The 13,842-nt window shown below is 43.7% G+C and overlaps 1 protein-coding gene across 1 annotated transcript in view; it reads left to right on the forward strand.

Annotated features, from left to right (window-relative positions):
• The window catches only part of BIN2 (bridging integrator 2), a 32,944-nt gene extending 23,287 nt beyond the window's left edge, over nucleotides 1–9,657 (forward strand). Inside the window, exons 9-12 of the mRNA XM_065887187.1 lie at nucleotides 491–573; nucleotides 4,533–5,283; nucleotides 8,736–8,810; nucleotides 9,628–9,657. Of these exons, the coding sequence (XP_065743259.1) occupies nucleotides 491–573; nucleotides 4,533–5,283; nucleotides 8,736–8,810; nucleotides 9,628–9,657 (939 nt within the window). The remainder of the gene's footprint in view (nucleotides 1–490; nucleotides 574–4,532; nucleotides 5,284–8,735; nucleotides 8,811–9,627) is intronic.
• The last annotated feature ends 4,185 nt before the right edge of the window (nucleotides 9,658–13,842 follow it).

The raw sequence follows: 13,842 nt of genomic DNA on the forward strand, positions 1-13,842 counted from the left end.
GGTCAGTTTCTCAGGTAGTTCATCTTAAATAGGGCCAGTCCTATTCAATGACAGGCAGCCACAGAACATGACCTCACAGGGTCACTTCTAGTCCTGCGATTCCAAGACTCTTTGCTGTTAAAATATTAATTATATTCACATCCACATCCACATACGTTCCTCTCCACAGTTTCTTTGGCTAAATTATGATTTGCCTAGTTAATATTACAATGAGTTTTCATTCCCTGGATCACCTGAGAGATGCTAGAACCTCAAATCAACATCAAATACCAGGGACCCCAGCCTTGAGAGAGCTGCCAGTCTGATGGAAGAGGCAGAACTTTAGACATAGTAAAGGAAGAAGGGGTAGTGGGACAGGACCCTGGACACTAGTGCAAAAGGGATAAGGAATTTTATCAAGGGTAGGAAGGTTTTATTTTGGGGAGAGAAGGGATATGCCAGTCTCAGGTTCCCACGTGGCTAGCATCTCCTTCTCTCTTGCTTACTCCAGCTGAACCACAATCTGTACGAGGTGATGAGCAAACTGGAGAAGCAACATTCCGACAAAGTCTTTGTGGTGAAGGGACTCTCAAGGTGAGCCACTTCTGACACTCATTTCTGCTTGGTTTGTCCTGTGTGTGAACACATTCAACACTCTCACCTCCAATCCCAAATCCTGACCTTTCCTTTCTGTTCATGTACATAATATTGTTTTTTGTTGGTGCTACACCCCTATATAAAGTATTTTTACGAAATATTTTAGTGGTAACTAAATGTATAAAGAATAATGCAACAAAGAGTCATATACCCACCACCAAATTTAAGAAATCAACTATTGGGACTTCCCTGGTGGTCCAGTGGTTAAGACTTTGCACTCCCAATGCAGGGGGCACGGGTTCGATCCCTGGTCGGGGAACTAAGATCCTGTATGCCGCGTGGTACAGCCAAAAAAAAAGAAAAGAAATCAACTATTATATATATATAATTAAATCTCCCAGTGTCCCTTCCCCACTCACTTTCTCTTCCTGTCCCCCACCAAGTGTAACCACTGTCTTAAATTTAGTATTTATTATTACCATGCATGTCTTTTTACTTTTATTATATACATATATATGCACACATAGAAAATATTATTTTGCATGGTTTAAAAATTTATTTAAATAGAATTATACTCTATGTGTTCTTTTGCAACTACTTTTGTTTTCTTAGTATTGTTTGTGAGATAACTTATCCTTGTTGCTACATGTTGCCAGCTCTGATCTTTCCTTTTCATAATTGTTATGGATGCTATTGTATGGCTAGTTCACAGTTTATTTCTCTGAACTGCTAGTGGACATTTGGGTTGTCTTATAGGTTTATGCTGTTACAGATAATGCAGTGAACGCGTTTCACATTTCTCCTTGTGAATATTATCAAGAGTTTCTTTAGGATGCATACTGGGAGTCGAATTGCTGAGTCATAGGGTCTGTGCATTTGGGTTTCTTCAGCCTTACTAGATATTACCATTGCCAGATTGCTCTCCAGAGTGATTGTTCCAATTTACAACTCACCGGAAGTGAATAAAAGCCCTCATTGCTCCATATTCTTGCTACATGTGACATTGTCAGACTTCTTAATTTTTCTAAGGTAATGGGTATGAAATGGAATTTTTGCAGTTTTAATTACGTCTCCACAGTGGCTGGTTAGCTTGAACATCTTTTCGTATTAGTGGCCTTTTAAGGTTCCTTTTGTGTGACTTTCATGTTTATCCTTTCTTCACATTTTTCATTTGGATTGTTTACCCTTTTTAAAAAACTGATTTACATGAGATGGGGTTTTTTGTATATTCTGGATATTAATCCTTTAATGATATATACTGCAAATATCTTTTCTTTCTTCTTTTTTTTTTTAATATTTATTTATTTCAGCTGCTGCGGGTCTTAGTTGCGGCATGTGGGATCTTCATTGCGGCATGAGGGCTCTTAGTTGCGGTATGCGGGCTCTTAGTTGCTGCATGGGGACTTCTTAGTTGTGGCATGCATGTGGGATCTAATTCCCCAACCAGGGATCGAACCCGGGTCCCCTGCACTGGGAGCGTGGAGTCCTACCCACTGGACCACCAGGGAAATCCCGCAAATATCTTTTCTTAACCTGTTATGGCTTGCTTTTCTGTGTGTGTGTATGTGGTGTGTCTGTTGCCTTCATGCATTCTTTATGCAGGTAAATGTAAGCAATTCACTGGTCCCTCAGAATGTGATCATTTTCTTATTCTGATGCTTTTGTTTAAGAAGTTTTATTAAGTTCCTTCTATACACAAGGTTTTATGCTGAGAGTTAGGTATCTGAGGACATAGGTGACTTGTCTTTCTCCTGAAGTGATTTACAAAAGTTGGAAGGGGGACTTCCCTGGTGGCGCAGTGGTTAAGAATCCGCCTGCCAATGCAGGGGACACGGGTTCGATCCCGGGTCCAGGAACTTCCCACGTGCTATGGAGCAACTAAGCCTGCGAGCCACAACGACTGAAGCCCATGTGCTGCAACTACTGAAGCCCGTGCGCCTAGAGCCCATGCTCTGCAGCAAGAGAAGCCACCGCATTGAGAAGTCCGTGCACGACAGTGAAGAGTGGCCCCCACTTGCCGCAGCTAGAGAAAGCCCGTGGTCAGCAACAAAGACCCAGTGCAGCCACAAATAAATAAATAAATTTATAAAAAAAAAAGTTGGAAGGACACAAAATGTGCCTAAGGAAACAAGGAACAATATAAGATTGCACATACTAAGGGCCTGAGGAAACCAGTAGGAATTCAAAGAGTTAAGTGATTGCAGTGTGCAGATAGATGGTCAGGGAAGGCTTTGAGGAGGTGGTGAAACTGAGCTTGAGATTTGCAGGAAGAATGGGAGTCTCAGTTTGTTGTTTCTATTCCTCATTTAGCAGTTAGTTACAGACTGTTAAAAAGAATCACTAACAGGCCAATATAGACTTCCCTTTTACTCCAAAAACTCTTTTTCTCCTCTTCCCTGCATTGAAAACCAGAGTTCTCTCTAAGTGTCCATTCATCTGAAACTTACCATCATTTACACCAAGATGTCCTAGAACCTTGTAGGGAAATCTAGTCTTTTCTTGCTATATCCTGGGCCTTCTAAACCTGCTGACCCATAGAATGCTAATGCTAGAAAGAACCTTATATCACTTAGCTTATCTCATGTCAGAAACTCCCACAGGGCTGGAACTAAGTTTTTCTCTTTCTCTTCCTATCACCGTCTCCCATTCTTGAACCCAGGACACAGCACATAGTTGGTACATGTCAAGGAAATATTTGTGAGTTGCTTAGTCAGTTAGTGGCTGGTACGTGGGAGGCCCTTGAGGAGGTGAGTAGGAGTCAAGCTGATGTTGCTGTAGAAGCACTCAGCACAGTATCCAGCATACCCGATAAATGTTATAGTCAGTTTTCATTGTTCGTGGTAGTTTTTTTTTTTTTTTTTTTTTTGCGGTACACGGGCCTCTCACTGTTGCGGCCTCTCTCGTTGCGGAGCACAGGCTCCGGAAACGCAGGCTCCGGATGCACAGGCCCAGCGGCCGTGGCTCACGGGCCCAGCTGCTCCGCGGCATGTGGGATTTTCCCATACCGGGGCATGAACCCGTATCCCCTGCATCAGCAGGCAGACTCTCAACCACTGCACCACCGGGGAAGCCCCGTTCATGGTAGTTTTGTTCTAAGTCACCATGAGCACTGAATTAGTGAATACTGAACCATTGCTCCTAGGGGAAACACAGGGTTAGTTTCCTGTGAGCCCCTGGTCCTAACATTGTCATCAGTTGATCAATACATAACCTTTCTTGTGTGCGTTTTTGTTTAAATACACCTCATTTAGTACATATTGTTGATTCATTCCTATTGAACTCACAGCCACCAGCACTATGCCTGAATGACGCTTATCTAACATGTATTTTCTCTGTAAGGCACATCACAGACTTTCTCCTCTCCAACAGTACTTCAGCACTATACTTGGAGGCCATTTTAAGCAGCAAAATCACCAACAAAAAGCACAACCGAAAACCTGGCAAACAGGACATATTTACAGTAAGAGAGCTAAAACAGGAAGGCAGAGGCTTGCCTTGTTAGACCTCAGCTGGGAAAGTACTGGTCAGGCACTCATTCTTCACAGCTGGCACGTGTCTGTGAATGACTGCAAAGGAACCATGAGTGTTGATTTTGAGGTTATAAATAAATTTCAGGTGGTAAGTGCATTTGCAAATACAGAATCCATGAGGATCAGCTGTATATCACGCGTGACTCTTTTCCCCAAAATACTTTGTTAATATATTGCTGAGTTTTTTCCAGTTTCTTTTTCTTTATATATTTTTAGATAATCAAGATCATGATATGGATAAAATTTTATAGCCTTTTTCCAATTCACTTTGTAATATAAGCATTACTACAAATTATACAGACTTTCCAATACCATTTTAAATTGCTTTATTCTGTTTTATTATTATGTGAATGTATCATTTATTTGGGGATTTAGGTTACTTCCAGTTTTTAGCTCTTCTGAATCTAAATGCCCTTACTTTTTTAGCAGCAGCAGACGCTCTCTAGTCATCTCTCCTCCAGTTCGAACATCTACAGTCTCCAGCCCTCTTACCTCACCTACCAGTCCCTCTGCACTTTCCTTGAAGAGTGAGAAGGACTCCACCTCAGCAAGTGAGGAAGAGCTGGCATCTGATCCAGCCCAGGGAGAAGACAACTCCGAGATTAAAAAAGAGCCCTTAACAGACAAGGAAATAGAGGAGGAGGCTGAAGCGAGCTCCTCTGAGGAGGAAGAGGCTCTGCTAGCTTTCAACGGCCCCTCCCAGCCCCAGCCCTCACCCACCGTTGAGGGTGGAGAGTCCCAGGAGGAAATTCTCCCTTGCTCCCCAGCTCCATCACCAGGCAGAGCTCTGATCCCTTCAGAGCAGGCCGCACCTTTCCCAGAAGTAGTCCTCCGAACCCGCACCTCAAGCGAAGGATCTGAACAGCCAAAGAGAGCCTCTATGCAGAGGGCCTCAGCACCGCCCGGTAGGCCTCCTCCACCCAGAGCCACTCCCAGCCCCAGGTCCTCCTTAGGGAACATGCCCTCCACCCCTACAGCCTCTGAACCGAGTTCACCCACCAGCCCTAGGGCCTCCTTGGGGGCTGAGACTCCAAGTCCTAGGGCCTCCTTAGAGGCCTCTCTTGATCCACAGCCACCAGAGAAGCCGGCAAGAACTCCTGAGGTCGGAGAAAAGGAAAACACCGATAATCTGAACCCAGAAGAACTTTGTACTGCCCCAACCTTGATGATCTGTCAGGTGAGAATGGATCTGGCTGAGTCTTTATTCCCTTTTATAACCTCCATGTAGATTATTTTTACTATGGTCAGGTTGCCCCACAGTAGATAAGACTTTATGTCATTATATTACAGCTTCAAGGATACTCTTGGACACCTTTTTTGGTTCTGGAGATTGCACATCTTCATAGCATCTAACTTAGCGAACTGTACTCCCAGGGTAATTGACTGCTGCAAAGGGCTTATCTCTAATATAAGAAGAGTCTTACTAATTTCTTTCTTTTGCTCCAAGTTCTGGGAGTTCCCAACTGGATCCTGATCTTTCCTTTTTTTAATGTGGGAGAGGGAGGAAGGTCTCACTTCACTTTGTCATACTTGTGATTATGGTGAATAGACCCCAAGCAAAATGGCATCAGCAAATTTCCAAGGTATATCTTGTTTGATGAGAGAAGCCTAGAAGAAGGAACTCACAAAAGGAAGGTAAAGCAAAAGGGATGGTCTTTTGAAAGGTGAAAATATGGATGAGAAAAGGATTCTGTTGAAATAGAGACACAGACCCTCTGGAGAGCAACCAATTCCGTGAAGGATCTGGAAATCCAGTCATATTCTATTCAGATTACATGGAAGTCTGTCATATAGAGGAGAGATCTGACTTGTTCTATAAGACTCCTGAGGACAGAAAAAGGCCCTGCGTGTAAAGTGTTTTTGGTTTTTTAAGTACATTTTGGATCAATATAAGAGGAACTTTTAGCAATTAGCTCTAAGAAGTGGTATGGGAGAACAGAGGAAAGGGGGCACGAGGGGCATCCAAAAACCAAAATGGACTGGGCCACCTTGAAAACTAGTTCCCCTTCCTTGGTGTTCAAAGCTAAGGCTATATGGTTCCCTGTCAGGTGCATTATAGAGAGGATTATGGGGCAGCATCTGACTAGGTGGCACCCAGATTCATTCATTCATTCCACAATCACTCATTAAACCCCTACTATGTGCCAGGCACTTTTCTAGGAAGTGGGGTATTACAGTGAACAAAACACAAAATTCTCTGCCTTCCAGCTGCTTACATTTTAGTGGAGGGGGAGATAGATGAGAAACAGAATAAGTAAGTAAAATTACAGTTTAGTGGTGATATGAGTTAGGGAGAAAAGTTAAGCAGGGCGAGGCATAGGGAGTGGGGGCTGAATTGCAGCTTTAAACAGAGTGGTCAGAGAAGGTGACATCTGGGCAATGAAGGAGGCCAGGGCATGAGACATGTGGATATCTGAGAGTGTGAGATGTCTGGTTACCCCTCAGATCATACCACCCTACTACTGAATATGCCTACCTGAAGGTTGACCAGGCTATCTCGGGAGCCTCCTGCTGTCTGAGAGGAATTAACATGGACAGAGGGAACAAGGGTGTGATGTCTGGCAAGGCAAGGAAGGTAGAAGACAAGAGGACAATAGACTTATCTCAGTTGACTCCCGTGAGATACTAAAATCTGAGTCATCAACAGTATTATGCCCCCAGTCTTGATTCACGTGAGGTACTGAAGGTCCTAACAGAGCATAATATAGAACCTTCGCTTGGCTGGTTTCCGGTCTGAGGTAGCTACACTGAGTGAGAGATATGCAGGGCATGTGGATAGTGAATAAGCCCAAGATAAATGTGGGACTTTGCGTAGATGAAGAGTATAGCCACTTCTCCACTGAAAAGAGCAACTCAACTCTATGGAAAATCCAAAATTAATTTAAATTTAACTGTAATATGTTACATGATTTTAGTATAGAGACAACAATCAAATGACCTGTTTGGCTCGGGTGAATAATAAAGCCAGTTTGCATTCTTGGAGTAATTTTACTGAAGGGATTATGGGAACCAAGATGCTGTCTATTTGGAGGAACAGGCTAGTAACACTGTCCTCCTTGGAAATGAGGTACAGGACACAACTTCCTTCCCCTGAGGTTACCTCCTTATTTATTATTTTTTTTTTTTTTGCGTTACGTGGTCCTCTCACTGTTGTGGCCTCTCCTGTTGCAGAGCACAGGCTCCAGGTACGCAGGCTCAGCGGCCATGGCTCACGGGCCCAGCCGCTCCACGGCATGTGGGATCCTCCCGGACCGGGGCACGAACCCGTGTCCCCTGCATCGGCAGGCGGACTCTCAACCACTGCGCCACCAGGGAAGCCCTACCTCCTTATATTTGAGATTTACTCCCAGCCTCTCCTGTGGGATTGCATTGATCATTGGCTAAGGAGACATATTTTTCCTATGGAATTAAGCAATAGAGCATCTTAGATCCTAGTGTATCAGTATTATCAATCCTCTGAAGCCTGTGTCCTATAAGATTTGTTCATCTCCCTCACAGCTGCATCATAAATCATATTTTCTCTCAAGCAGAATTATGGACATACCACATATAAAAATGGGTAAATAAAAAGATAACTGTGACCAAAAAAAAAAAAATGTTGGGGCTTCCCTGGTGGCACAGTGGTTGAGAGTCTGCCTGCCGATGCAGCGGACACGGGTTCGTGCCCCGGTCCGGGAAGATCCCACATGCCGCGGAGCAGCTGGGCCCGTGAGCCATGGCCGCTGAGCCTGCGCATCCGGAGCCTGTGCTCCGCAACGGGAGAGGCCACAACAGTGAGAGGACCACGTAACGCAAAAACTAACTAAATAAATAAAAGATAACTGTGAGAAAATCTGTTCTTGCTCAGCATTTGACTCACCTGAGAGAAAATGAAGATTTTGATAACTTTCTTGGAGGTATTAATAGTATTACCTTTGAGGTAGTTCATGGCCTAGAATCAGCAGAGGGAGTACGAAGACGGAAATTTTCCTGAAAGGAGAAATCACAGAATTTCAAGTGGCTGTCATACTGTTAGAAATCGGTTCTACTTTAAAAGGTGAATTTTATAGTGTGTTAAATAAATTTCTTTTTTAAAAAGTTCATTCTAAACCTTAGAGTGCCAAGGTCTTCCCCTGGCTTAGTAGTTACCAGACACGGCTTTTTCCACACCTTGGGCTCCCATCTCAGAACCTAGACCTTTTCCCAAGGAAACCATCCTCCCGCTTGCCTCTCCTAACTGCCGTGGGTGAGGATCATCTAAGTGTGAGAACTGCCGTGTATTCTTGAGGGGGATTAGCCTAAAAGTCATAGGTAGTGGTTTTAAGACCTATATTTATACACTTACAGAGTCTCACCTAGCTACACGTATAAATGCCATGTCACACAAATCACGGAAACAACTCTGGAATCTGAAGACCTGGCTTCCTGTCCCAGCAAGTCATTTCACCCTTCAAATCTTGGTTTATTGATATGAGGGAGGATGGCAGTAAAGCCTTCCCTGTTGCTTTCAGGCTGTAGTGAAACAACATTGTATGATTGCCCCTAGTATTATCTATGACCCTTATGAAGTGTAAGGCACAAAAGACCCTTCTAAGCTGAGAGACTGGGAGGTTGAGACACGTCTCACTGGCAGAACTCTTCTTTTTGTAGAACCAAGGTCTTCAGCTTCATGTCTCTGAGGTTCCAGAAGAGAGCAGCGTCGTAGCACCCGAGCCTCAAGAAGAGGTAAGGAGTCCAGATATGCAGACAACAGGAGGGGTGGTGAGACTGGGATTGCGGATGGACAGATGCTTGGCTACAGGCTGGCATCCTCGCTGTGGGCTGTGAGGGGAACCCAGCAGTGAACAGTATCCTTAGGGAAAAGTCAAGCAGGTGGGAGCCAGAAGAACCAAGAGTGACCGCACTTTGTGGTTCCTTTGTGCCCATTTCCCAACTGGCTTTGAACCTCCTGACCTCTCCCCATAGCCCTATCTCCTAAGAATTTATTTAGTTATACCTGAACTTACTTCAAAAAGGAGTTAAGAGCTACAAAAGGCATACAAAAAGTAAATACAGGCACCCACATGAAATGTAGTAAAGTAACTCAGAAGTGTATTAGTGAGAGTGACTAATAAATGACTAAATAAAATGGAGCCATGACCTAGGCGAGTACAAACGTGCATTCTATAAAATAGACTTACTAAGGATGGACCACAAAATTGGTTCCAGACTCACATCCAAGAAGAAGAGGAAAAACCTGATCAGTTCACGCAATTTATGATGCCCATTCCTTAGGAGAACAACTGCTGCTAAGATGAAAAGGAAATCTCTTCTGCGAATCCTCATAAAGAGATGGTAAATGACAGAATGAACAGTATCTGCAACAAGTCTTTACAATAATCCTAACAGCCAGTTTCACATTGCCCCCACCTCCATACAGGCCAGTGCATGACATGAAATATAATTCAGGACAAGAAAATGGAGTTTTCACAGCCCCCCCCCCTTATTAATTGGTTAGTGGGAGGGTAGGTCAGCATCTAATGCAATCATGTTTCCTTTCTAGGTGTCTACCATTCAAAATGCACAACTCTGAAGAGGAACTGCCAAGACCTCCCCACACACACCTCCCCAGAAAGGCCCCTCAGCTAGAGGATATAAGTCAGAGGGACTTAAGATCCGGCATTCATTTCTGGTTTCTCAAACTATGAATGCTGGCGGTCTCTGAAGACCTAGCATTAATGGAAGCTGAGGAGCAGACTTAGGGGAGGGAGGGAGGCAGTCTTGGGAGAAGAGACTGTTAGACTTGGAATATTTAACTCAGGTTTTAGCATTGTTAGAATAATAAGACTTTATATACTAATGAAGTGGGGCTAAAATGACTATAAAAAGCAAAAGCATCTGTAGACATAGACATTTGTCCACCCACAGGCATATAACCACACATACTCAGAGAATAGTGAACAGATCTTTTTTTTTTTTTTTTTGCGGTACGCGGGCCTCTCACTGTTGTAGCCTCTCCCGTTGCGGAGCACAGGCTTCGGACGCGCAGGCTCAGCGGCCATGGCTCACTGGCCCAGCCGCTCCGTGGCATGTGGGATCTTCCCGGATTGGGGCACGAACCTGTGTCCCCTGCATCGGCAGGCAGACTCTCAACCACTGCGCCACCAGGGAAGCCCATGAACAGATCTTTGAGTTACCACTCATTTTGCAAGACTTAAAACCAAAAGAACATATTTTCAGATTGTTAAATAAAGTATTATTCTGATGATGTATGGATTTTTTGTTTGACACAGGAAGTTGTTCCAGCCCAGCAAACTATTCTTCACTTAGGCAAGGTTATTGACTCTACCCCAGGTCAGAAAGCTTTAGTCACATCCCTGACCCCCAGCTCACCCTACCTCCTGGCTAGAACTCTTTGATGATACCAGGGGCCACAGGCTCCTCTCCTCAATCTAGATGCTTTATTGCCTGACCCCGCCCCCACCCTTTGGTTAATAAGCAAATATTCTTAGAAAGGGTTTATATTTTAGAGCTGTATCGAGTGCCTACAGTTTGGTACTTAGTGTAAATAAGGATCTGAGCAGGATGAAAGAAGAAAGAGAACTCCAAGCGAAGGGAAAGGATATATGGTATAGATACAAAGTATAATGGAAATGGTATGGAAGTTGGAGTCAGAAGTCTTGGATTCAAGTCCTATCATGTGCTTCTGTGAAAAGATTAAAAACTAACTTTGAAGTCCTGCCACCCTGATAAACATGCACACATATGCAAGCACTCACTCCTCCATCTTTGCTTTTGTTTCTGGGGGTGATGGATGATGTCACTGTTCATTCAGTCATTCAGCAAGAATTCATTGAGTACTCTGCCAAGCACTGTACTAGGTACTAGAGAAATAATGATGAGGAAAAAAAGTAAGAACGTTATAGAGACAGAATACTGAGCAGGGAGCAGACGGGCCGGACTTAGCAATGAGTGAGAGGAGACGTGATGAAGACTGAAGTTTTAAGGAATTATTCTAGGTTAGGCGTGAGAGACTAGAATTTGGTGGTGCCATTTCCTGAAGTGGTGACTGTAGGAGGAAGTGCATTATATGTGAGTTTTCTCGTTGCAAGCAACAAACTGACACAGTTAAGCAGTAAAGGATATGTTGGAAGGATATTACGCAGCTCATAGAACTGAAAACAACCAGGCTGCAGAAAGAACCCTCGGATGTCTGTAGCAGGAGCGTGTGGACTGCCCCTCCAGGCAGCTGTCATTGGAAGACTCAGCTTCAGCTGCCTCCTGCCACTGTGTCCTTTCCAGATGCAGATTCCCTGGAGAAAGAATCTGACTGGCCCAGTTTGGGGGGAGGCATGTTAGGGTCTACAGTGACAGGAAGACCAGTGGTGGTGGTGGTGATACGGGGTGGGAGTAGGGAGTGGGGATTACGAAGAAGCGCAAGGAAGCTTTTGGGATGATAGAAATGTTCCTAATTTTGATTATGGTGATAGTTTAATGTGTATACCTGTGTCAGAACTGATCAAATTGTACCCTTTATGGGCAGTTTATTGGGTGTCCCACACAAACATTGGTACAAAGAGCTTGAGAACTTGCGTGACTTTTCAGTAGACATGTCCCTTAGGGAGCTGGTAATGCATATTTGTATTTAGGAGTCATTTTTCTAAGATCTAATCCTATTACTCTTCCATTTAAAAACTTTCAAAGGATCTCTACTGCTGTAATGGAGAGGAGGTTGCATATCCCCCTATAAAAGCCCTACTGCCTGTATTTTAATTCCTTTCCTAGAAGGCATCCCACTCCCGTGGCACTCAGTTACTGCTGGCAGTGATACTCAGAGCTAATGGAAGGGTTGGGGATACGCTAGGGATACAGGCTCCCGGCTGTCCAAGGTCCTCCAGGACCTGCTTAGAGTACCCCTCCCAAGGCAAAACCCAGTTCGAGCCTTTTCTTTACCAGGCTTTCCCTGGCCCTCATCTCCTAGGAAACATCCTCTTTGGAGAGTGTGCCAGAGAGTACTTCTGGGGACTTATGGTCTGGTGGTGCGGAGTTAAGCACTCAAGGTAACTGCTACAAAAGAGGCACAAATGAAGTGGAAAATTTGACTAAACTGTGAGACTGACACTTCATTTGCATATGGCCCTACCGGAGGCTCCAGGAAGATAGGGAAAAGGGCCAGTAAGCTGGGCATGAGTAATAATTTTGCTTATCTAGGGTAGATAGTCCCAGCTAGGGACCAGATTGTTTAATTTACAAAATAGTAAAGTTGTGGTTGGTCCAATGGTAGTGCATTAACAGAACTTATTAGACTAGGACTTAGAAGACTGCCATCCTGGCAGCAGTGCAAGACTGGGCTGAAAGATGATAAAATTGGGCAGAGATGAATATCTCTTATCCCCTGCCCTGAGGCCCCTGGAGGTCTGTTAACACAAGGATGGCTGTTCCAGTTTCTGAAGGTTAGCATTTAATCCTTGGAGAACACTGGTAGCTCACCACCACTTGAGGCTTCATTCATCATCTCTGTATGCATCTCTATCTAGAATTAATTGCAAGAACATCACCCAGTCCCCGCCTTCCAGCAATGTGAAGGACAGTACTGACAGATTAGGTAAGATATCCAGAGAGTACTAGGAACAGCGCACATCCAGGATATACGGGACACTCCAAAGAGCAGAGTACATGCTGCTTACAGCATTGCTTATTTTATGCTAAGTTGGGTGCTGAGCATGTACATATTGGATCCTGTTTTTCTGCATGTTTACACTTTCAAAATCAATAGCATGTGCCTACAGGGTTAAAATCAAGTACCAGCAAAACTTTTAAGGTTATATTTTAAACAAAAAAGATGCTTGTGAGAGACTATTAGCCATCAAATTAAATTGTAAAAGTAACGCAGCAAATCAGTATTCAGTTGGGCTGGATGGCCTATGAGAGTCTGGTTCTTAACAATCTTCAGACATAAAGGAATATGCCACGCGGGAGACTGACCCAGATAACAAGAAAAATCTCAACTTTTCTTGGAATTCATGGTCAGCTTGTCAATAAATGCAAGCAGTTGTCCACCTTTGCAACTTAACCGTTAGGATTTGAATTCCCTTTTCTCTTGGGTATTCTTTTATCTGAGGACTGGCCAGCCTTACCTTTTTATTAACTTACATCCACCTTGCCTACGTGTTACTTTCTTTGCCTTCCTTGATTGGATTGGTAGTTTTCCCACACGTGGGCTTTCTTCTTCCTCACTGATAACTGCTATGCCTTTAAAAATATATTCAAGTAAATGAATTTAGTCAATTTACTCTGTTTTTTCTGTTTTTATTTTTTTTCCAACCACATAACATCTTTAGGAATGAAAGCAACTGTGCTTTCTTTCTTTTCTTTCTTTCCTTTCTTCCTTCCTTCCTCCCTCCCTCCCTCCCTTCTTTTCTATCTTTCTTTCTTTGCTTTTTTTCTCACCCTGTGCCCCCATTCTCTGAGACTCTTTCAGTCTTTGTCTCCCAAATGAACATGCACAATTCCTGTCTCTATCGATCTATATAAATATTGATTCCCAAACCTAGAGACTGCCTCCCAGGAATAAGAAGCAGGGAAGTCTTGTATCACTGGGAGGGAAGACAGAATAACCACAAGAGTTCTAACCCTAAACAGGAAGCCAAGATAACATTTACTGAGCACTTACTGTGTGCCAGGTAAGCTTCTAATGCTTTAAATGTATCAATATTAACTCATTCCATCCCCACAGTAGATACTGCCCCAGATAAATGAAACAAAACTGTCTAAGATC

The sequence above is a fragment of the Phocoena phocoena genome, chromosome 11 (assembly GCF_963924675.1).
Source record: "Phocoena phocoena chromosome 11, mPhoPho1.1, whole genome shotgun sequence".
Lineage (NCBI taxonomy): Eukaryota > Metazoa > Chordata > Mammalia > Artiodactyla > Phocoenidae > Phocoena > Phocoena phocoena.